General features: G+C 40.8%; 1 protein-coding gene across 6 annotated transcripts in view; it reads left to right on the top strand.

Annotated features, from left to right (window-relative positions):
- The window catches only part of PDE1C (phosphodiesterase 1C), a 1569255-nt gene that overhangs the window by 1053622 nt on the left and 489245 nt on the right, over positions 1 to 26388 (top strand). For all 6 annotated transcript variants that reach the window (XM_029589797.1, XM_029589798.1, XM_029589801.1 and 3 more), the window contains one exon: positions 8159 to 8275. In XM_029589797.1, the coding sequence (XP_029445657.1) occupies positions 8159 to 8275 (117 nt within the window). The remainder of the gene's footprint in view (positions 1 to 8158; positions 8276 to 26388) is intronic.

The following is a 26388-nucleotide window of genomic DNA, read 5'->3' on the forward strand; positions in this document are numbered from 1 at the left end:
CTGTCAGACAAATCTGATTGACTTTTTTGACTGGGTAACCAAGGAATTGGATCGAGGAAGAGCACTCGATGTCATCTACTTGGATTTCAGCAAAGCTTTTGATACGGTTCCGCACAGGAGACTGGTGAATAAAACGAGAAGCTTAGGAGTGAGTGCCGAGGTGGTGACCTGGATTGCAAACTGGTTGACGGACAGAAGACAATATGTGATGGTAAATGGAACTTTCTCTGAAGAGAGAGCGGTTTTAAGTGGTGTACCGCAAGGATCGGTGTTGGGACCAGTCCTGTTCAATATCTTTGTGAGCGACATTGTGGATGGGATAGAAGGTAAGGTTTGTCTTTTTGCGGACGACACTAAGATCTGCAACAGAGTGGACACGCCGGAAGGAGTGGAGAGAATGAGACGGGATTTAAGGAAACTGGAAGAGTGGTCGAAGATATGGCAGCTGAGATTCAATGCCAAGAAGTGCAAAATCATGCATATGGGGAGTGGAAATCCAAATGAACTGTATTCAATGGGGGGGGGGGGGGGGAAAGGCTGATGTGCACGGAGCAGGAGAGAGACCTTGGGGTGATAGTGTCTAATGATATGAAGTCTGCAAAACAATGCGACAAGGCGATAGCAAAAGCCAGAAGAATGCTGGGCTGCATAGAGAGAGGAATATCGAGTAAGAAAAGGGAAGTGATTATCCCCTTGTACAGGTCCTTGGTGAGGCCTCACCTGAAGTACTGTGTTCAGTTCTGGAGACTGTATCTACAAAGAGACAAAGACACGATGTAAGCGGTACAGAGAAGGGCGACCAGGAAGGTGGAGGGTCTTCATCGGATGACATACGAGGAGAGATTGAAGAATCTAAATATGTACTCCCTGGAGGAAAGGAAGAGCACGGGTGATATGATTCAGACTTTCAGATACTTGAAAAAACTTTAATGATCCAAAGACAACGACAAACCTTTTCCGTCAGAAAAAAATCAGCAGAACCAGAGGTCACGAGCTGAGGCTCCAGGGAGGAAGACTAAGAACCAATGTCAGGAAGTATTTCTTCACGTGGTGGATGCCTGGAATGCCCTTCCGGAGGAAGTGGTGAAGTCTAAAACTGTGAAGGACTTCAAAGGGGCGTGGGATAAACACTGTGGATCCATCAAGTCTAGAGGGCGTGAATAAAGAGGAGGCAGCAAAACACTGCACGGAGCGGCAGTAGCCACAGAGGCATTCACGGAGCAGGATGCCAGTGGTTGGAGTTCCACCTTCACGGAGCGGAAGGATGGAGGGCTACCATCTCCAAAAAAAAAAAAAAACCAACAACAACAAAAAAAAAAAAAACCCAGGGGTGGGTAAGAGTATGGGGCAGGGGTGTGGCCTGCTTGTTACAGCAGTTGCTACCCCTAATTGAGCTGGATGTTCACTTGGATGCAGATATGGCGCTGCTCTCTACATTGGTGATGGGGTGGAGGGGAATTGTGGTGGGGTGGAGGAGAATTAGGGCTGGAGGGTACTGGAAGCCAATGGTAACAGGTGGGAGAGAGAAAAAGGGAAATAAAAAAATGGATAAAGTGCGTAGCTTGCTGGGCAGACTGGATGGGCCGTTTGGTCTTCTTCTGCCGTCATTTCTATGTTTCTATGTAACTCTGTGTTTGTGCATCCCGAGTCTAGCCCAGTACTGTGGCTTCCCACGGGGCTCCTCCTCGTGGGCGTGGTCATCTGCCACAGTACCCGGGAATCTGCCCAAACACCGCTAAACCATAACACATAACAGTTGTCCCACAAGTAAGGATAGAAGAATGCTGATTGTGAAAGACTGCCCTGAAGTGCAGGAATGAAGGGAGTGTGCAGATTGTGAGAGTCTGCCTTGAAGTGCAGCACAAGACAAAAGGAGGAGATGGATTTATTTGGGCACGTAGGCCTAAGTGAATCTGCTGGAAGAGACAAAGTGAAGAATTGGGAATTATGTGATCCAACCAAGATGACCATTAAATTTATTCAGAGTTTGAACTATGCGTTGAACTTGAAAATTCTTCTATTTCTATCTCTGAATTACAATAAATATTTATTATATTGGGGCACATGTCATGTGTGGACGTTGGATTTTTTGGACAGTATTAGAGGTGTCCTCAACCAGTTTGTCCTTACAGGTTATCCTGTCCCAGCCCATGCCCAAAGACTGAGTCTACCTCACTCTGGGGTTGCCAGACATATGATCTCCAGGGTGGGAAGGTGACCCCTTTATTACAAGAATTAGACAGTTTAAAAAATATAATTAGACCTGAAAATGTTAATGAAACTTTTTTTTTCTGTAATTAGAAACAGGGCTGAAATGTTCTGTGAAATTGTTAAGATTTAGATATTTATTTGCTAAAATGCATTAACATCTTCCCATATTATATACAGTAAACCCATGATGTCGGTATTAACATGTTTGCATTTTTTACTACTACTACTACTTAATATTTCTATAGTTTGCTAATGCACAATTTCCTAGCTTGTCACAAGGAATATATAAATGAATTATTGCATGCAAAAGCATGCACAGATGCCCATTAAAATTCAAATGAGTTACCACAAATTGTGTTTAAAGGGTCTTTTTGAACCAATCCCCTCCCACCCCAGCAGATTTCTACTCCTATCATGAAGATCCCACTGGACTATGCCTTTCAATGCTATCCTGGTAATAAGAGGGGAAGGAGACATTATGACATCTACCACTTAAATGCCAGTGATTTAAAAAATAGTGCTGCACATGAGGTCAGCTGGCTTTATTTTTTAAATCATATGTTGGGGACGAAATGAAATGAAGTTCCTCCTGCCCCACCCCTTGTTTGCAGAAATCTTCAGAAAGGATAGCTTGGCTGCTGGGATTCTAGGAAGAGGCTGCAAGGAGGCTGCCATTGGACCTATGGTGGTCTCGGATCACTGTCCAGTGTCTTGTATTTTAAGAGGACCTGGGACTGTTTGTGAACTCTCCAACTGGCAAATGCCTCCTTGGTTGATGCATGATAAAGCATTTAGAGATATTTTATTATCTAAATGGCAAGAGTTTGAGATGCATAATAATGAACATAAGTCTGAGCCAATCCTTTTTTGGGAGGTAGCTAAGGTGGTGCTCAGGGGTGAAATCCTAGGTCACGCCATCCATCGCAAAAAAGAACTGGATAGAGGTATTTTAGTTCTCATACTCCAATTGGATCAATGTAAAGCTGCTTTGAATATCCAATCAACTCTGGAACCGCAGCATGAATTCCTACTTTTACAGAAAACTTTAAAAGACGACTTGCATAAGAGAGTGACAGCTTCTTTGTTTTCGCCGAAACACAAATTGTTTGTATTTGGGAATTGCTCTGGTAAGCTGTTGGCTAATTTGATGAAAGGGGAGAACAAGAAGGTCTTTGTCTCTAGCCTCCGGGATGCAGGGGCCGTGTAGTTACTTCCACTCCTGAGGTAGGCAAGATATTTAAATAGTATTATCGGAAGCTTTATACTGTGGATTTAGAGGATCTAGATGTCCGGTCTTAGCTCATGGGCCAAATATCATTACCTACCTTGACTTCTGAGCAGTTGGCTAATTTAAATGCGCCTCTCAGAGTGGAAGAGATCATGTTAGTTATAAAGGGGCCTAACTATCCAGTAATATTGCAGAGCTTGAAGGGGCTATTTGATATTTTGGTTAAAAGGGGTGAGATGCCTGATACAATACACATGGCACTTATAGTTGTGCTTCCTAAACCGGGGCAGGATCCCCTAGAGCCCTCTGCCTATTGGCCAATATCATATGTTAAACTTTTGGCTAATTGTTTGGCTGATTTTCTACTATCTCTGATTTCCCCAGGGCAAGAGGGTTTTGTCAAGGGCGTCTAGTGTTAATATTCGACGTCTTTCGTTATTGCTAGATCTTTGTAAACGTCATCATTTTACGGACCCTGTCTTGGTGGGGGTTTGACATCAAGAAAGCTTTTGACTGGGTCTTATGGTCATTCTTGAAATTTGTTTCGGACAAATTTGGATTTTCTGGTTTCTTTTCTCAAGCAATTTAGGTTTTATATGCCAATTCTGGTGCCAGAATTTGGGTGAAAAACTGCCTCTCAGATGTGTTTTTGTTGTCTTGGGGTACCAGGCAATCTTGCCACCTGTTGCCCCTATTATTTATCTTGCCTATTGAACCTTTGGTATATGCCCTTACCGATATCCTGCAAGGGGTCATGATGTTTAATAAGTTTATTTCCCTTTTTTGAGTACTTTTCTATTTGCGGATGATATTCTTCTTTTCATCCCATAGGCTAAAGTTCTCCTTCCCTCAGTATTAGAAATCTTTCAAATCTTTGGCTCCTTTTCAGGCTTTAAGTTAAATTTAGACAAATCTGAAGCTTTGGATATTGGGGGGGTGGGGGGGCACTTAAGAACTTCTTGGCCCACTTTCCCACTCCGATGGGTGGAACATTCCCTTAAATATCTTGGAATTCGTATACATAGGGATACAGAAATGTGGTATCAGGCATATGTTTGGGTGGGTGAAGCTCCCTTTGTCATTCTTGGGGCAGATAGTCTTATTTAAGATGTCCCTATTGCCCAAATTGCTTTTTGTCTTACAAATGCTACCATTAATAGTTACTGCAGGTGATCTTAAGGAATTTCACCAGAGCTGGAATGATCATAAAGCGATGGTTTCTCTAGCCAAGTTAATGGTGCCCACTAGTGAAGGGGGATGGGGGTTTCCCAATTTAAAATATTGTAATGATCTTGTGCTTTAAGGGCTCTGGGAGATTGGCTCTTGAGCAGCCAATGTTTTGCTGCTGTATGTGAAGAGCGAAGTTTTGCTGCTCCTCTTAATTTACGTTTTCTTCTCCATGCAAATGCTAGAGAACTTCCCCTCTATCTTTCATCAAATATTCTGATGAAATATATGCGGGTTGGGTGGAAATATGTGAGACAGAAGATGACGCTGTTTTGGCAATTTACTCCTTGGCTGCCTTTGTGTGGTAATCCGTGGTTTCATCCTGGGCTATGAAGTAAACTTTTCATGCAACTCTGCAATGCCGGTTACCAAACTTGTTATGATTTTTGTGGTTTATCAACTTCATACTGTTTACCCCTTTCCTTATTATCAGGAAAGGTTGGGTTTTGAATCTCAAATGTTTTTCAATATTTGCAGTTATCAAGTTTCATTAATAAACATTTGGATCTTTGGGGGAGGTTGTATTTTTCGGGGATTTTCCAGAGACTGATGTCCGTGTTTCAAGGACGGGAACAGCCTCTAGTGGGATTATATAAGTTCCTACATTCATTCACCGTTTATAAACATTTTGTGCCATTGGCAGGGCTTTGGAACTTTGATGTAGGTCTGGACTTGGAATAGGATTTTTTTTTGACGGGCATTGCTGATTTTTATGCAAATGTGCCCTTGATAGTGTTACGAGAGCAATATTTGCGTATTCTTCATAGGTTCGTTATTTCATCTCACAGAGTTTTTCAGATGAAAATGGTATCCTCTCCCCAGTGTTTAACATGAGCATCTGATCATGCTACCTTGAGCCATGGGCTATGGGAATGCCCCCCTGTTCACAGCTTCTGGGAAATGGTGTTTAAATATAGGTCTGATTTATTGGGGGTAGAAATTCCTGTGTTAGCCTCTTTAGGAATCTTGGGAATACCTTCTGACACCATTCAGTGCAGCAAAGGTGCTGGTAATTTCTTGATTACCTGTGTAGCCAGGAAATGTATTTTATTTAAATGGATACAGACAGATGCTCCCTATTTTGAATTTTGGTATGCAGAAATGTTGGCCTTTTTACATTTGGAATTCCGATCCTGGATCAAAACTCCGAGAGGATGACAGGTGATGTTTCCGAAAATATGGACGCCTTTTATTCTGCACCTGCCAGCTTCGATAAGGAGTAGATTTCAGCAAGTTGTTTCATCTGTACTTAGAAGCAAGGTGGATGCCCTTAATGTTATGCCTTGGACTCTCTCTAATTCCCCATTAAACTTCCGTGCATATTTTTTTATAAAACAAAAAGTATGCATGTAAGTGAAAACTACGCCCCCAGCCCTGCCCCTGGGAATGCCCCGATAGAGTCCAGTGACCTTACACATGAACATGGCAAGCGCACAGAAGTTTACCTGCACATCAGGCAGGCAGTTTTCCAAAATCCCATTTCTGCCAGTAGGACAGCGTCTTATGCATGGAAATGCATTTGAAAGCTGCCCCTTTTAAAAATTATAGGAGGTTATAAGCCTTGAAATTTGCAAGCAGACTGATGTATAAGTTTTTGACCTTTGCTGGCTTCCTTTTTGAATGTGGTCATTCGTGTGGAAAGAGGGTGAATAACAATTGCTCTGATATGGCTTTTTGAATAAATGAAAAAGTCCTTTCCCAACTTGATCATAAACTCTTCTCACTTGCTTTACTGTACATAGAAGTAGAATTAGAGTTTAACAAATAAGGCATAGGTGTGATACCTTTTAATTAGACTAACCCAATCCATCTGTGACTAGCTTTTGAGAGTCACTCAGCTAGTCACATAGAAAGGTGTCACCCACAACTTGTCTGCTGACTTGCACTTTATATGTATTAAATTAAACTAATACAGCAACTAAAATGCTGTACGCAGGAGATGAAGAAATAGGGTAACCCACTGCTAATTTTTGATTTAACATTTCGGAATGGGAGTAACCTGCATGGAGTGGCAATTACTTCACTTAACAGAAGGCATGGGGGGGGGGGGGTAACCTGCACAGAGAGGCAGTTGCCACCCAAGCAACTTGCTGAGCAGACTGGATGGAACATTTGGGTCTTTATCTGCCATCATTTACTATGTCACTGTGTTACTATGAGAAAAGATCAATAATATCTCATCTGAAAATCTTAAAATTCAAGGTAGAAGGGTTGTTTGTACTAGCTGGGTCGAAAAAAAACCATACACACCGTTATATATGCAGGAGAACATTTCAGTGATAGAATTGAGCATTTCTGTTCAGTGCAAATTGTTTCTTGTATAACTGTGACAGATACTGTAATCCCAATTAGACCTCCCGAGGATCCATGGTATCACATGATATCCATGGATTCTTTCCAGCAAATCATAACAACCTGTGATCAGTGGCAAATTTTAGGAATATTTGCAGCATGGGACCAGATTGCTGGAAGTTTCAAAGAGCCAGCCCTATGTGGTTATCTGTGAAATTTGTGTTATTGCTGACATTTTGAAATTATTTTGCAAGCTTTTTGAGGTTGTACGTGGTATTCTCTGTCAGTGGTTCGCAACCCGTGTCACTCAATAGGTTCATTTAGCAGTGAAACAAAAATCAAAGTCATACTAATATCCCCTTTGTTTAACTTTTAAAATTAAGAATCAAATCCAATTTATTCTCTGCTATTTAAAATAAAATAATACAGACACATTCTAAAGATCTTTATGTGGCTCCCAAAACACATCTTTTGCCCAAGGCTTTGATGTCCTGCAACTCCCGGAAAGAAGAAAAGTCCACTGAATAAATTAGACAAGCAAAACTGGTGAAACAGACAGACACTGTGGGACTTTCGCCTGATTCTCAAATATAACCCTTAGGAGCTAAATGCCCCATTTCACTTTTTACACACAATTTCATTAGCACAATTTTTGTGTGAATTTTTTACCTTTTCAGAAGTTGCAGGGCATTAAAGTCTTCAGAAAAAGAAACAATATATTAAATAGTGCAAGCAAACTGATTTGGAGGCTCATTGTCTTTTTTTTTTTTGCATGAAATTTGCCTGATTCTTAAATCTGGCTCCCCCTTCTTTCCTTGAATACCAAGTTTAGCACATACTCACTGTCAAGAAACCTTAAGCCATTCAAGTTTGTTTCCTGCTCAACATTTTGGCAAGCATCAAATAATGACATGCAAAAAAACATGACATCAGTTCCTGAACACGTTTTACTGTAATACATGAATTCTGCTAAAAATAATAAGAAATGCTGGCAAGAATAAGAAATGCATTTCTTACTACACGTATGCAATTTACTATATGTTGTTCAGGGTCACAGATGAACAAATAATAAAGCTAAGTAAATAAATACATAAAAGTTGTTGTTACCGGTCAAAGAATCTGAAGTTAAAGGATCTGCAGTGTGCCTGAGATTGTAAAACAATACATTGTGCTGACTGTAGGTGTCTGATTCTCTTGCAGAATGTAGACAAATGGTCCTTTGATGTGTTTGCACTAAACGATGCCAGTGGGGATCATTCGCTGAAATTCATTTTCTATGAATTGCTCACCCGCTATGATCTGATCAACCGTTTCAAGGTCAGTGGTGGATTTTTTTTTTGAGACTTTCAGTATTTGTTTTCATTTGTGTTGCAGCCAAAGGATGGCACAAAGTTTGACTTATCGTATTATAATTACATTTGAGGTTTTAGAATCAAACATTTACCAGATATCATAAAGCAATTAATAGCTATCGCTCGAAGCGACAGTTCAGTGATATTGAAAAATATGCATGATGTAAAGACTTTTTGTTATGTCTGCTGGCCGCAGCTCCCCGCAACCGGCCTCCTCCACTCACCGCTGCAGCGCTGCTACCTCGGGCCGGGCATGCTGGCGGCGGCCAGTTGCTTCCTCGTGGCCTCTCCTGCTGTCGCACTGGTAGGCGCTTCTGCCGGGGCCTTCCTGATGCGCAGGCCATGCCCAGCGCGGTCCCCTCCCCCACTGTGCCTCTCTAGGCCTGCGCGTGCGTCTCTGTACAGAATTTAAAGGGACCGCAGCAGGAAATGGCTACGGCCCCTCCTTGCTGCTCCACTCTCTCCTTTCCTATATAAGGCAAGGTCTGGCTCGCAGACCTTGCCTTGGCTTCTTGCTTTCTAGGTTCCGTATCCTGTTCCTCCCCGGAGGATCTCTTCTGCGTTCCTGTTCTGTCTGACGTCTTCTGGAATTCGACCCTTGCTCGGAACTCCAACTACGAGTACTGCCGCCTGCCCTGACTTATGCCTGGTATTTCGACTACGAGACCTGCTGCCTGCACCACCTTTCGCCTATGACTCGACCCTCTAGTCCTCACGCCAGCTGCTGGACCCGGTCCTGGCTTCATCTCCTCATCTTCTGGAGACCCCACATAAGCCCAGCCGGTCCCAGTACCCAAGGGCTCAACCTGAGGGGAACGCAGGCTGGTAGTGGTGAAGCTCCAGCGGGGTCTCTGCTCCATCCCAGCCTCGCCTACCGACGGTGGGGACCTGTGGGGGTTTCCTCCACAGGTGGTGCCAAGTCCACCTCGGGCAAGGGGTCCATTTTTCAAATCGCAAGACTTTTTTTTTTAAAAGACATTAGATCTTATTATATTGTAGAGATTTTTAAATTAAAAATAAATATTCAGCTGACTGCCCATTTTATTGGTGCTATAGGAAAGGTGATGCATACCCTTCCCTCCAAAGGACATAAATGAAGAAATGCCAGGAAAAATAGTATAAGGAGCATTGAATCAGCTGTAACCCAGTGTGGATTCTGCATCACAACTGCTTAGGGCAGGTGTTTTTTTTTATTTAAGTTAGTGGTATTGTTACCTGTTGCTTCCAAGTCATAAGGAATAAAAAAAACACTGACCCTTGGATATACAAAAAGAAATCAAAAGTATTCTTACTGTATAATCATGATTTTGGTTCACTGTCCAACTGTCAGTATGAACCAGTGGTCCTGGTGTCCTTAGAGACATTGGAAGTTCAAGTGCATAGATGCAGTGGGACCAAATCTGATGACCTGGAACCAACTCACAGCCCTAGTTAAAAGGAAAATAATCTCAGTTTCATTTCAAATATGATCAATTTATCGATGATGCTGACTTTTTTTCTAGGCAGACTTGAATCAGGCAGGTAACAGCTATCAGATTATTATTTTTTTCCTGCTGATCTGAGAAAAATCTAAAATCCAACCAAGGAAATTGAAACTGACCTGTGGAGATCTGGAACTGATTTTGCATGGCTCTGCAGTGGACATCCTCAAATCTGTTGCAACTTTTGCCAGCAGCTATTTCCTTAAAAGAAGTTTTGTAAACCAGTTAGTCTAACGTGGATTTTTGGGGGGTTCATAGCACTGGTTTACAAATGTCTTTTAAAAAGTTCACACATGCCTATTTTTATCTTTTAAATACCATCAAGCAGCACATTTTCCATATATAGCCAATGAAGCAGAAATGCTTGTGTAAATGCTATTTTAGAAACCTACAACATACACATGTAAGTAAGGGTATGTGTGTAAATCTATGTGTCTAAAAAGGAACTATCCAGGAGTGTTCTATGGAGGGGCCAAAACTTACAGACATAGATTGCTATTTTATAAGAGATTTACGTGTGTAGATTTGGCAGCTTACTCACATATATTTACACTTGCTCTATGTGGGGCGGATTTTAAATGCCCTGCGCGCGTAAATCCAGCCGGATTTACGCACGCAGGCCACTGGCGCGCGCAGAGCCCAGAGACGCGCGTAAGTCCCGGGGCTTTGTAAAAGGGGCGTGTCGGGGCCATGTCCCAAATGATGCGGCATTTCGGGGGCGTGACGCGGTGTTGCGGGGGCGGCCCGGGGGTGTGGCGCCGGCCCAGGGGCGTGGTCGAGGCCTCTGGCCCAGCCCCCGGGTTGGGTGATGGCGCGCCAGCAGCCCGCTGGCACGCGCAGATTTACGTCTGCTTTTAGCAGGCGTAAATCATGCAACAAAGGTAAGGGGGGGGTTTAGATAGGGCCGGGGGGGGGGGGGGGTGGGTTAGGTAGGAGAAGGGAGGGGAAGGTGGGGGGAGGGCGAAGGAAAGTTCCCTCCGAGGCCGCTCCGAAATCGGAGCGGCCTCGGAGGGAACAGGCAGTGCGCGCTGGGCTCGGTGTGTGCAGGTTGCACAAATGTACACCCCCTTGCGCGCGCCGACCCCGGATTTTATAAGATACGCGCGGCTACGTGTGAAATGGAGGGAGTTGAGGCTGAAGAGCCAGGAGGGTCTCGATGACATGCAGATGGACTGAGCGAACTGGTAGACTAATTGATAAAACTGGTAATTTTATTGCCGCGCACAAGTTAGAAAGTCTCCCAATTTAAATGCACAAAACCCATCTTATGAGGGGTAAATGTATGTAAATTATGCAGATAAAATCTCCACATATATATATTTTTAAAGTTAGAAGTAAAACTTTGCGGGTATAGTAGTTGCACGGCACTTATCTGGATAAGTTCCATCTAATCTGGCTAAGTAGTGGCTTTGCTGCAACTTATCTGGATTAGTCTTAAAAGAGCTACTTATCTGGCTAAATATGATAGATGGATATGTCTCAAAAAGAACTACTTAACCTGAGAAGTACTACTTTTCAGACTTATCCAGCTATATGAGTTAGTTAAATAAGTAGCACTTTTAAGAGTTATCTGGACAGATAACTGCAAAGCCTCTACTTAGCCAGATAAGTCAGAACTTATACGGATGAGTGCAATAGGTATTATTCATATGTTTTTTTTACATATGTGCACAGGTTGCTGGGTACGTTTGTGTGTATTTTAGAACCTGCACAAATATACACGTAAGTTATAAAATATAGGAGTAGATTTCTGCACACCTATATATACATGTATATTTGCATATGTACAGTTGTTTTAAAGTTATCCTCCCTATGTAAATCCTAACATAAGAAGTATCCAGAGAAATATTCAAAACCATTCCTATGGATAATTCAGTGTTTTACCTGGGGAAATGGGCACTGTGAAACTTGCCCAGCCTATATGCAGATAAAATTGCACACGTTGCTCCACAAGACACCTACTTTTATCCGCATGGTAAAAAATTGTTCCTGGGGCAGCTGTAAGTCACGGATTTTCAAAACGATGGATAGTTTTGGTCATAAAATGCATCCTCCAAAACAGCAGATGGAAATCTCTGCAGGTATTTTTTCCTTTGGGCAATTTTTAAAATAAAAGCAGGCAAAGACTGCATCTAAAAAGTACCCATGGACTATGCAACTACGAAAAATGCCCCATTGCCTCCATGCCCTAAGAGCATCTGAATGTTATTAAGTCTATGAATGGTATATCTAGACAGTTCCTTTCACATCATATGGACTTCACCAAAACGTTGGTCGAATGTAGTACTGATCTTATCTCCTTCAATGTAGTTTTGAAATCTTCCCAGAATAACCACATTCATCAATTGCTTAATCAAACATCAAGTGGACCCCAATAAAGCTTCATTAAAATACATAAAACAAAAACTATAACAAAACATAGACTCCCTAGCATAAAAGCAGTAAAGAAACACCCCACAAAAACGAAAATTAAACCATGAGCACAAACATACCTCAGATGTAATTTACTTTCTCATTCAAAAAGAATGGATGCCACAAACAGCAGTCAACATATATCCATACACACAAAACCAATCAGTTTTAAATCGGCAATTTGAACTACATGTACACCCAGTCATTAACTATGACAAACATGCTGACCAATGCCACTAACCTATCAGAATAGATACCTCTGAGCCACCAATTGTACTTTACAGCCAAGGTAAAGAAAAAGAGCCCATTCAATCTATCCATTCAAACCACCACGGCTTAATTAACCCAATTCAAAGATCCATTTTTGTTTACATCTCAAAATAGATGATCCACATTACCCTATTTGTATGAGTAAGCTGGTGTAATGCAAAAAAAAAAAAGAATATTATCAATTCCATGATGCTGTTCTAATCAGTGTGTGGTTAAAGGCATCTCAATATGCTTCTATCATATTGTGCTATGATGTTCTATGATACGCGTTAGCGTCTTTCCTACATATATCATACAGCATGGGCATAAAATGATGTATATTACTTGGGAAGAAATACAGGTAATAGTAGAACCCAATTATAAGACTTCCCTGTAATAGGATGTTAAAAAGTGGTAAGAGATGAAGAATGATGACAAACACTACACTGCCCACAACTAGCATGAACCCCAGCATGAGCACTCGTGTCAGTATAGGTAAAGGGCGATGCTACTAATACATACCTTAAGTTACATGCTCTTTTGTAAGCAGAGAGAAATGTCCTGAAAAAGACTTTTGTATTTGCAACAAATGCCAATGTATTCATTGTATATGGAGATACACAAACGGGCCATTCAGATCTAACTTTAGAAGGTTTTAAAAATAATAAATCTCTATGGATATACAAGCCCCTTTTGTATGCTTTACGAATACCATGGTTAGGATGCACCTTTTCTAAAAAAAACTGTTCCGCATTAACAAGGTTTTTGATTTATACTTCTGTACATCTAAAAAAATATGCCACAAGTCCCACAGGAATATTTTTGACTAAATGTTTAGCATGGAAACTGGTGAAGTATAACTAGCTGTTTTGATCAGTGGGCTTAGTATACAAGGTGGTAACAAATAGAGAAGTGCTTCGGGTAAAAGGTTTGTTTTGGACTTCGTTTTGACCCCCCCCCGTGGGGTTTTTTTCTGGGGCCCCAATTTTCGGGTTAGTGCCCACTAACTTAAAAATGAATTTTTTCTGAAATTTTGGAAAAAATTCAATCGTTTTTCGGTTCTCCCGAACCATTCCGAATTAGGCAATTTCATTGAAATTGCCTAATTCGGGAAAAACGATTACACATCCCTAGTAACAAAGTGATTGCCTTCATACCATACCCACATGTCCAAAAAGGAAACCAGAAATTGATCCATAACATGAAAATTTCAAATTCATATCACAGTTATTTAAAAAAATCCAAAAGAACAGATCTACTCTGCCATGCCACAGCAAAACAACATCATCAATCAAATGCAAGCATAGCAAAACTTTTGCCCAAAACCTGGAGGTGTAGACATAAGTGGTTTCAAAATAGGGCATATATATACAAGCTATATCGGGGGCCATAGTGGCCCCCATTGCTGTACATTTTATTTGCTTGTACATCAAACTCAAAGTAATTCTCTGTGAGGGCTAAAGATGTTAACAAGACCAAGAAAGGAAGTTAGTGCTCTATATGGAACTGATCAAAGGTCCAAAATATATTGTACAATCTAAATGGCCTCATTTTGAGGGATATTTGGGTAAAGTGCCTCAATGTCCATGGTGACCAACCATAGCGCCTCTTCAACACCAGAGACCTGTTCTAAACGTTCAATAAAGTATGACGAGTCTTGAACATAAAAAGGTGCCAAACTAACAAATAGTTGTAAAATCTGATCAATGAATTTTGATAAAGGTTCAAATACCAAGTTTAAAACCAGACACAATAGTCTTCCAGGGGGTCGTATGGGGTAGATATTAAAAATTTCACAAATATACACTTGGATAATGAATTTCAAATTCGTAGGCAAAAGTCATTACATTCATATAGCGGGACCTTCATAACACTGAGTGGTTATTTGTCAGTATGATGTAGGTATGATGTTTCTTCAAAAACCATTTAGATAGCTGAAAGCTTACCCATCTAATATTCCGCAATATTCGGTTACTTATCTGGCTAAATTCTAGCCGGATAACTCTTTATCCAGCTAAAAGTTAGCCGGATATGTCTGGGGCATTCCTGGGTCAGGCGGTAGGTGTTCCAAGGAGGAGTGGAGTTAACTGAACATACCTGCAGGCATGTCTAAAGTTAGCCAGATATACCTATCTGGCTAACTTTTAAGATAGCCGGGTATATTCAGTGGTGCTGCCATGCAGCTGGCCTGCATATCCTTGTTAAGTTAGCCGGATAGGTGTATCCAGCTAACTTATCTAGCCGCTCAGTGGCTGAATATGGATCCTTTTGTATTTTAGGAGGGGCATTGAGAAGAATTGTGAATTAAGGGGAGTATTGTTTGTTTTTGTGTTTGTGTTCTATGTGGGCCCTAGTTTGCATTATTAAGTCCCTATCAGTGAGAAGATTAAACAGAAAGGCACAAATGGGCATTTACATTTTCTGTAAGCTATCTGCATGTTTTCTTTATAACAAAGCTAAAATGATTTTGAAGCAAATCATTTTGCCGTATTTGCATCTACTTCATCCTATTATTCTGTGGTATCAGTAGAAGGTGGAATCCTCACAGCCAGTCCCAGAGCAAGGATTTTATAATTCACAATAAATATATCAATACATATTCCTGTGTTTTCTTTCTCTCTTGCTCTTTTTAACATTTTAATCTACTTATTTTAGCAAATATTTGATGAAAGTTAGTCTGAAGGTTTGCCAGGAAGCTGTTACTATACTTAGTAAAGACACTATGGCTTTGATATGAGACTCCTATATCTTAAATTTCATTGAGTGTGGATGTGTTCAAATACTTTTCTTACAATGTATATCAATGACTGTGTTGGTATCCAAGAGGAGTTTTGCTGAATCTAATAAAAGAGTTCAATGATAATATTATACAGTATTTGTTGCCTTTCTCCTACATAGGACATGAGTCCATTTCAATATTAATCCATTTTTTCCCATTCCTAATCTATTTTACTTCACAATGTCATAAAGAAAATGTGTCAGGACCCCATCGTGGCTCAATAAAACTGAATTACTTAATTGAGGCTATCTGTGTAGCCTGCTGTTTTGACCCGGCTACCCATGTAACCCTTTTACAGTAGCTCAGAACAGAACCTTTTGCAACCAGATTCTTGCCTGCTCAACATTCTTGAAGAATATACATTACTCTGTGAAGAAATTGTAGCTCCATCATTAATTGCTTCCAAATATATATTCTGTATATGTATTAATTAACAGGAGAATTTTCAAAGATGTTATGCATGTAAATGTAACATACTAACAGGCCAATGCAATATCGGCCCATGGAAAAAGGGCGCTCATGATTGAGCTCCTGCTCCCCTAACACGTGCCGATGCACCTCTCCGGGGCGCTCAATGTAATATTTAAATGAGCTGCTATGGTAAAAAGGAGGCTCTAGGGGAAACTGTAAACCCCTAGCAGCTCCTCATCAGCGAGTGCCCAGGAGAGGTGGCTGTTAGTGCAGGTTAGGAAAACAGATGGTCAATTTTACGAGCATCCATTTTCCTAACCTGTGCACAGCCACGGGTTAGGAAAATGGACGCTCGTTAATTGAGAATCCGTTTCCTAATGTGACCACTAGTGCCTTTAAAAACATGTTTTTTGTCCTTCCTCCTTTTCTCCTGTTCCTCTGACTTAATATTGCCATGATATTAAGTTGGAGGAACAGAAAAAAAGGAACAGAAAAGCAGTATTTTCTGATTTTCTGTTAACTTTAGGGGGCTCCTCAAGAATTAATGCCTGCTCCGGGGCAGGCATTAATTTTCGAGAGTGAAAATGTGTGTGTCAGCACACATTTTATTTTTTTTCATTGGGGAGTAATAGTCTTATCAACATGAATTTACATGTGATAAGCGCTATTAGCTATGTGCTGATTAGTCCGTGTGTTTTTGAAACGCTTATTGCCTTAGCGCTTAAGGGGTTTTGGACGCGCATCCAAGCATGTGTTAAGCAGTGCACACAGCCAAGCACATTATATTGCATCGGCCTGTAAGAGCACTTAACGAAGGTAAAACCTATTGACAATTCAATGGTATATATTGTAGCAATTTTCCAAAGCTCACTTACACGTGTAAAGTGCATTTACACATGTAAAACCCAATTTTAAGCATGATTATGCTTTTGAAAACCAGGCTTATAGAATATATACTCCTATTTGTTTCTACAAAATGATAATGTACTGACACAATATTGTGATCATAACTGGGGATCTTCAAAGACAATTTTGTGCTGCATTACTATTTCTCAGATGTTGTGCTTTTTTTTTTTATAAATCTAGTCTGGTTTATAACAACAAGAAATTATAAAACTATGGCAGTTTATTTGAAGGATAATAATAAAGTACAAGATTAATTAATTTTCATTGATTATTCTATGGTTCCATCTCCTTATGCAAGTGTGCTCCACTCTAGAAACAAGAAGCATACTTTGGCTACTGCAGATATCTCTTCTAAAGCATCAGAACTATGATGCCTATGTATTAAACCTTAACATGCATGTTAAGGCCCTCTTCTACACCCTAAAAATAGTGTGTTGTGTAGGAACTGTGGTCATTATAGTCCTCCAAGATGTTGGCATGAGCATGCTTAAATTAGCCATATTGGGTCAGACCAAGGGCCCATCAAGCCCAGTATCCTGTTTCCAACAGTGGCCAATCCAAGTTACAAGTACCTGAGACAAGTACCCAAACATTAAATAAATTCTCAAGCTACTATTGCTTTATAATTAATAGCAGTTTATGAAATTTTCCTCTAGGAACTTATCCAAACCTTTTTTAAACCCAGTTACACTAACTGCTGTAACTATATCCTCTGGCAATGAATTCCAGAGCTTAACTATGCCCTGAGTGAAAAATAATTTTCTTTGATTTATTTTAAATGAGCTACTTGCTAACTTCATGGAGTGCCCCCTATTGTTTCTATTATCTGAGAGAGTAAATAACCAATTTACATTAGCTTGCTCATGTCCTTTCATTATTTTGTAGACTTCTATCATATCCCCCCTCAGTCATCTCTTCTCCAAACTGAAATAAAGTAACAATATAGGCAAATGAGGGTTTATAAAGCATACTGTAAATATCATCTATGTGCACATTCTAAGTTATTTATTTATGTATTTTAAATCTTTTCTATACCGTCGTTAAGTTAATTTACCATCACAACGGTTTACAAAAAGGCACATAAAGTAATACATTGTTTAGGATAGTTAACACATTATAGATATGCCAGTAAAGAGCAGAAACAGAGTTCTTTTAATATAAAAACTATTAGTTGATTTGTTTACATTGGTTTGGAAAGTCTCTATTGCAGTTTATATATAAGTTTAACACATTAAGGTGAATTTAGCGGTGGGATGGAAAACTAGAAACTCCGTACTCTGTGCTGAGTTATGATCTTATTTGGTTTCTCCATTCTCTTTATAAAAAGTCTGTTTAAAAAGCCAGGTTTTTAGGCTTCCTTTGAAAAGTTTGAAGTTTCTCCTCAGTCTTATCTCCAGTGGCATTGAATTCCACAATGTGGGCCCTGCCAAAGATAGTGCTCTCTCCTTTAATTGTGTGAGTCTAGCTGACTTAATGGATGGGATAGTCAGCAGTGCCTTATTGGCTGACCTCAGATTTCTGTGTGATACATGTTCTTGTAGTGCTGTGTTTAGCCATTCCGCTTTTTCATCATGAATTAGTTTGTGTATTGTACAAAGTGCTTTATATTGTACTCTTTGTTCTATGGGTAACCAGTGTAGTTCTGCAAGTGTTTCGGTAATGTGGTCTCTTTTTCTTTTACCTGTCAATATTCTTGCGGCCGTTTTTGCAATATTTGAAGTGGTCATGTAGTCACCTGTGGCAGTCCTAGAAACAGCACATTGCAGTAGTCAGTGCTTGTGAATATTAGTGCTTGTAAAATTGTTCGGAAATTTGATAGTGTTAATAAAGGTTTTAACTTCCTGAGAACCATTAATTTAGCGTATCCTTCTTTTACTTTCAGTGATATGTGAAGTTTTAAGTTTAGTTCAGAATCTATTATCACACCTAGGTTATGCATCTTCTCTGCTAATTCCACTTTTTTGTTATTTTTAATCATTATTGGTGACTGAATTGGGTATATGTTTTTTCAATCCAAGTGTATGAATTCAGTTTTTTCAATGTTTATAACTAACTCCATTTGGTTTAATAGCTGTTTGATTATGTCCAGATATATGTTGCCTAATTTTAATGTTTTTTCAATTGTGTCATCAATGGGTAAAATTAGCTGTATGTCATCTGCATATATATAATGTATGATTCGCAGACAGGCAAGTAGGTGGCATAGCGGGAGTAGGTAAATATTAAAATGTGTAGCCAATAATGCTGATCCTTGTGGTACACCTGTTTGTAATTTTTCTTTCTTTGACACAGTCTTTTTGATTTGCACCTGAAAAAATCTATTATTTAAATATGACTTGAACCATGCTATTGTGTTACTGTGCAGCCCTATTTCTTCGAGTCTTTTGATCAATATTTCATGATTCACTGTGTCGAATGCTGATGAAAGGTCCAATAATACAAGAATGTAGTGTGTTCCACTGTCAAAGCCTCTTAAGATATTGTCTGACAATGATTGTAGTAATGTTTCAGTGCTATAATGTTTGCGGAATCTGTGTTGTGCAGGATATAGGATGTTATTGCTTTCTAGATGTTCTGATAGTTGTTTTTGGACTGTTTTTTCTATTAGTTTTGCTAGCAGTGGTAAATTAGATACTGGTCTATAGTTGTTCAAGTTTTGGGGGTCCAGGTTTTTTTTCTTAATGATAGGCTTGATAATAGCCCCTTTCAGGGTGTCAGGCATTGATCCTTCTTCTATGGATAGGTTTATGATTTTTGCTAGTGGTGGGGCAGCTATCTCAGCTAATTTTTTTAATTCTATAATAGGAAGGGTGTCGATTGTATGGGGAACAGGGTTTAATTTTTTTAACATGATCTCCACTTCTATATTTGATACCTCAGCAAATGAAGACCATTGTGTGACATCCCTAGTATACATTTTGACCTCTTGTTTAGTTGTTTTTGGGATTTTGGTTCTTAAATTTTCAATTTTATCTTTAAAGAATTGTGCTACTTCATTGCATCTGGTCTCGGGTAGGTTCAAAGGAGTGTTCGTTTTATCACTGGTTATGTCTTTAACTATGCTGAACAAGGTTCTAGAGTTATTTGTAAACTTTTCTATTTTAGAGCAGAAATATTTTTTCTTAGCATCTAGGATTACTTTTTTGTAGTGGGCTAGATGTTTTTGGTATTTTATTACATTTTCGGTTGTTTTATTTCTTTTCCATTCTTTTTCCTTCTTTTGAAAATTTTGCTTCACTCCTTTTATTTGTTCATTATGCCAGGGATTTATTTGTTTTGTCTCCTTAATGCAGATATTTTTTGTGGGATTTATTTCGTCTGCTAATTTAGCAGTCCTATTTATCCATGCAGTTGTTGCTGTGCAGCTATCCATGTAGTTAAAATCTGTTAATTCTTCCTGTAATTTCTCTTTTAGTATTTCTATATTGTATGGTAGACGATACTTAAATTCAACTGGTTCCTTTCTTTGTTTCTCTATTGGACCTGACTGCTTTATAGTAGATTGTATGAGGAAGTGATCTGACCATGGGATTTGAGTATAGTCTGTGTTTATGTTCTCTAGTGAGTTACTATTGATGAATGTCAAGTCTAATGAATGTCCAGCTTTATGTGTTGGCTTGTCTGTGATTAGTTTGAACCCTAATGCAATCATTATGTCAATCAGTGTTTGGCATGTATTTGATATAGGATGAACGTCCATGTGAAGGTTAAAATCACCTTATATGATGGTTGGTTTTGATAAGTTTAGGTGAGTTAGAAGGAATTCGATTAGCAGAGAGATGTTTAACTCCAGGAGACTAGGTGGGCAGTAAATAAGGCAAATTTCAATATGGTTAGTGTCTAAAATGGCAATTTCGTGATTCATTGGGGGTGTGACTGGTTGCAATTTGCATTTAAATTTCTTTTCTATGATTAGCATTAAGCCGCCACCTCTTTTATTTAATCTAGGGATTGAGAAAATGTCATAGTTTTTATTTGCTATCTGGTTTTTTAAAACTGTATCTGACTTTTTCAACAAGGATTCTGTGATGGCGATAAAATTAGGTTTTATGTCATATAACAGATCCGTAATGATAGGAAATTTCTTAGTTACTGACTGTGCGCTGACTAGCAAAAATGTTATCATCAATACTTTATTCAAATAGATACTGTTAGATCTTTTTAGCTGTATAATATTATTTAAATTTATATACCTTGTTTCTCTTGTGTTATTATGATCTATGTATTTTCTCTTGGTGTGTTTTCCATACTTACCCTTGTTTAGGCATACTTGAATTGGGTGAGTATCCATTTTTGTATTGCAGGGATTGTCCGTTTGAATTACTCAGGGTGTATGAAGGGGCGTACAAAGGGCATGCCCCTTTGTTGCGCTCCTTTGGCGTGCGACGCTGGTGCGCAGCGCCTCCGAGCTGTTTGGCGCGCTTTAAACCCCCTTGATGCGCCTCAATGATGTCGAGAGCATCAGCTGTGGGGGTAGAGCACTTCCTGGTCTTCCTTTAGGCTCTCTAAAATTACGCAATTTAATGCCTGCTTCAGACTAAGTGATAACTTAACATAAATGCCATTGAGGCCATGTGTAGGAAATTATACTATAAAACTGTATCATAGGCCCTTACACTTGGGTACATTTGACCACACTTCTCTTTGCCAAAACAAAACATAATTATTTCTGGAATTCTTGTTTAAATACACATATTCACATCACGCATATATCTTCTTAAACCAATACAGTTACATATCACTGAAGTTTTTCAAGCATTGTGCCACACCTCATAATACATAAGGCATAGAAGTTTCATATTGGTTTGTAAGTGAATAGTCTCCAATGTATGGGAATGGTTGTCAAGATCATTGCTGTCCTTGCTGTGGTTAGTCTGGCCAATAAGCACAGCAGGATTTCGGAGGATGATCATGAACAAATGTTTTTGTGTTGGGCCAATTCCTACCCCCATGGCTAGTCACAAAAGAATAGGACACCTTTCAAGGGGTTCTTTCCAGGAGCAAATGACTAACCAGTGGTCCCCCCTCTATCCTTCCCCATCCCTGATAAGAAAGTCTTCTAACCATCAGCAGGATGAGGGAGACACAAAATAGGGGAAGAAAATGAGAGAGAGAGAGAGAGAGAGAAAGAAGTGACAGAGGAACTATGTCAACACAAAATTCAATTAGAAATCCTGCTTTATTTACACAAGATAAAAGAAATAGGTTAATAGAGGACAAAGAATTTTGCTGTCCTTTACGTTGTTAGTGGGGCCAAAGACCACTGTAGGCATTAAGAGGATTGAGGCTGAATAGAAATTTGGTGCCTATTAGACTCTATGAGCTCACCAATTTTGTTGGTTTTCATGCACAGCTCATTTATATGAGCTTTGAGGCATTAGAGGGTTAGAGATCCAACCATTTCACTGCCTACACTACAGGGTCATCATATAAGCAAGAATGATTGGCTGCCAATACCCTTTGGAGTCAAGGCAGTCTCATTCCTCCTTAGTTCACCTCTTTCCATGCTCCCTTCTCTCCCAATCCACATTATTTCACACTGCTCATTGAAGACCATTGCTCATACAGAATACAGATGGTTAAAAGCATGAAGTCATATCAGTTTTCTGTTCTTCTGGAGCTTTACTGTCTTATTAACATCCTCTTCTGGAGTGTAGAGCAGCTCACTTACTTCCTTCCTCAGCACTGACCAACAAACTTCATGCATCAAAGTTAATTATATACCCTTTGGAAGCAAAGAGGAGGAGCCAAGAACAGAGAATTGAGCATCCTCAATTTAGTACGATCATACTATTTAGCTTCTTGTCAGTAAACAACTAGTTCATGTTATTTAGATGATGCAATTTTGGGTTTCCTTGCATGGTAATAGCATGAAAATGCTGTTGGAGACATTACCAAGCACATGCTAAAATCTTCTTGCATCATTTGTTAAATGGCATTTTAATATGCACACTAAACATTTTTGTTAGCAAAGGATAAAACAATTTTTGGTCCACATTTTGTTGTGCAGACCCCTGTCTGTAGCTAAAATGATTACAAAACCAATTTTGTTTCATCGTAAAAGAAATTTTCTGCAATCTTTACCGATGTTTTTATATTGTTACAAATATTCTACAAAATGAACATATTCATGGTACTGCGCTGGAGTTGGAACCTTGGCCTGGTGCAGGATTGGTACGGCCCTCTGATCGGACACAGAGAGCGCCTGCCACCAGTAGGTGGAGTACACAAGGAGACAGAGGCTAGCTGGAGCTTCGCCAATAACAGTCTGGGGTTTCCACAGGTTGAGCCCTTGGGTACCCGGACCGCTCGGACTTAGGTGGGCCTAAGGTGATCTCCCGGAGAGGTAGCGGGGAAGTGTGCCCACCACGAGCAAGGGTGCGTGGCTGATGCAGTGTTATGGTAACTGATGTTTGGGTGGATCCTTGGACACTGTGGCAGCTGACCACGCCCACGGGGTCAGTCCCGTGAGGGACCACAGTGTCAGGCTAGACTCTGGACACACAAACACAGATTTAAATCTTTTATTAAACAGTTTTGGAAACCACCAGAGGTGGCAGTTGTGAGTAGTAGATGTTGAGCCTGGCTGGGCAGGTCTCCCACAGAACGCTGGAACAGCAAATCTCTGCTAGACTGTGCTGTAGTGGAAAGAGACTGAGAGTTATGAGTACACAATAAGAAGCATTCAGAGTCCCAGGTAGAATTAGGAGAAGCTCTGAGAGAGGGAGAGCAGGCCCTCAAGGAGCGAGTACCTGATCCCTTAGAGCAGAGAGACTCAGTTGTATTGTACTCATGTAGCAGTAACAGAGATTCCACTAGACGAGAGGTCTGGCACCAGAAAAGAGGACAGGCCCTCGAGGAGTGAGTACCTGGTTCCAGTGAAGCAGTACTGTGGAAGAGATGGTAGTTGTACTCACAGATGGAAACTGTTAATGAAGTCCTCCAAGTAGAAGGGTTTGAAGATGCAGGCAGCGACTCAGGGAACCTGGGCCCTCGAAGAGCGCGTACCGGTTTCCTGATAGCACCTGAAAGAAGCAGAAGAGGCCCCCGAGAACAGGTACCCCGTTAGCAAACCCCGAAGGGTGTAAGAATTCCAGATAGCGCTGGAGTGGCAGAGCAGCTTCAGTACGGAGAGTGAATCCCATCCGTAGAGTTACTGTTGCTAACTGAATGAGCTAGCAAATACTGTAGGCTTAAATATCCGGGCAGCGTGACGTCATATCAGGGGGATGCCCCTGAGGTTCGCACCAACGTGGAAATAAAGATGAGGGCGGCGTGCGCACAGGCGCCCTAAGGTACCTTGGAGGAGCATGGCAGGAGGCAGCACCAAAGCCGATCCGGGGACGCCGGAGAGGATGGCAAACAGACGCTTTGGCAGCCAGTAGTCCGAGGTGAGCAGGAGGAGCCGCAAGTAGTGAGAGGTAGGCGGGGTGAAGCTGTCGAAGACCGACGGTCGCAACAGTACCCCCCCTTCAAAGGGCGGACTCCAACTCTTGTACCAGGTCTTGGTTTTTGAGGATGCATCTGGTAAAACTGAAGAAGCATCTCTTTATCCAGGATATTAGCCATCGGTTCCCAAGAATTTTCTTTGGGGCCGTAAACTTCCCAAGACAGAAGGTATTCCCAAGTTTTGCCATGTCCTCTTACATCAAGAATAGCTTCAACCTTATATTCTAGGTTATCTTCTTTATTGATAGAAGTTGGTTCAGGAGACTTGGATGAGAACTCACTGAAAATGAGTGGTTTCAGAAGTGAAACGTGGAATGCATTGTGGATTTTCAATCCAGGCGGTCGGAGGATTGGAAACGGTCCAACATAGCGAGGAGTGAATCGAGTGGAAGGTAACTTTAGTCTCAGATGCTTAGTTGATAGCCAGATTTTGTCACCAGGTTGAAACGCAGGCACTTTAGAATGGTGAGCGTCGTAGGACGTCTTTGCTCGATCACCCGCTGTAATTAGCATATCTTTAGTCTGAGTCCATAATTGATGGATATCATAAGCATTGGATTGAGCTGCTGGGGACGGCACTGAGAGCTTCAGTGGAAGTGGCAGTGAAGGAAAACGTTCATATACCATTTCAAATGGTGTTGATCCAGTGGATGATGCTGGATGTGAATTAATGGCAAATTCAGCCCATGGTAACAGCTCGGCCCAGTTATTCCGACTGCAACTCATATAGGCCCAAATGAACTGTTTTAGGGTCCTATTCATCCTTTCAGTTTGGCCATTAGATTGTGGATGATAGGCAGATGTATAATCAAGAGAGATGTCAAATAGCTTGCACAAAGCCTTCCAGAATTTTGCCATGAATTGAGATCTTCTATCCAAGACTATGTGCTTCAGTAGGCGATGAAGGTGAAAGATGTGTGCGATGAAGAGTTTCGCAAGCTCCAAGGCTGAGGGTAAGTCAGGCAGCACCACGAAATGAGCCATCTTACTGAAACGGTCAACCGTCATCCAGATAGTATTCATTCCTCCAGAAAGGGATAGATAAACTACAAAGTCAGTAGCGATGTGAGTCCATGGCTGTTCCGGAACTGGCAGCGGTTGTAGCAATCCCCAAGGCTGACCAGAAGTAGGTTTATGTATGGCACAGTTGGAACATGATGCTACAGAGGAGTATGTAGGCCACCAATAGTACTTCTGTAATTTCAGCAGGGTACGGCGTTGACCAGGATGGCCAGCCAATTTGGAATCATGAGCCCAGTATAGAAGTTTCTTTCTGAGGTTCTTAGGCACAATTGTTTTACTGGCAGGCACAGAATGGGTAGCTGCCAAGATGACTTTCTTCAGGTCGATGATGTGCTGAGGTTCTTCAGGAACATCCTCAGAGAGGAAAGAGCATGACAGGGCATCAGCTCTGGTATTCTTGTGTCTGGGGCGATATTTGAGTACGAAGTCATCTGGCTTCTCTGTGGTTAAGACATTGCGTATGACGGAGATACTCTAGATTCTTGTGGTCCAAGAATACAGTAATTTGATGTTGGGTGCCTTCAAGCCAAGGCCGCCATTCCTCAAATGACAGTTTAATAGCCAGGAGCTCTTTATCTCCGATCCCATAGTTCTTCTCTTCAGGAGAAAATCGTCACGAGAAAAAGGAGCAGGGATGTAAGGCTTTAGAATCTCCAGTTTGGCTTAACACGACCCCTACTCCAACATCTGAAGCATTAACTTCCACGATGAAGGGTATATTGGGGTCCGGGTGATGTAGACATGGCTCAGTGGAAAAGGCAGTCTTTAATTTCTTGAATGAGGAAATGGCCTCTGCAGACCATTTAGAAGTGTTGGCCCCTTTCCGTGTCATTGCAGTTAAGAGCACTGTCAAAGAAGAATAGTTCTTTATAAAGCTTCTATAGTAATTTGTGAACCCCTAAAAATTGTCTCAGGGCCTTCAGACAGGTAGGTTGAGACCAATTCTTGATACTTTCTAATTTTTGGGGATCCATCCGGAAGCCTTGTTTTGAGACGATATAGCCAAGAAAAGGCACAGACTCTTTGTGGAATTCGCACTTTGACAATTTGGCATAGAGGCGATGTTCTCGAAGTCTCAGTAATACTTGTTTGACATCTGCTATATGAGTAGACATATCCTGTGAGAATATCAAGATGTCATCTAGGTAAACAATGACACTTTTGTACAGAAGGTACCGCAGAATGTCGTTCATCATGTTCTGAAACACAGCGGGAGTGTTGCACATGCCGAAGGGCATTACTATATATTTGAAATGGCTATCTCGAGTGTTGAAAGCTGTTTTCCACTCGTTGCCATCGCGGATGCGAACCAAGTTATAGGCTCCCTTTAGGTCAAGTTTTGAGAATATCTTGGCTCCTTGAAGTCGA

This window comes from Rhinatrema bivittatum, chromosome 2, assembly GCF_901001135.1.
Source record: "Rhinatrema bivittatum chromosome 2, aRhiBiv1.1, whole genome shotgun sequence".
NCBI lineage: Eukaryota > Metazoa > Chordata > Amphibia > Gymnophiona > Rhinatrematidae > Rhinatrema > Rhinatrema bivittatum.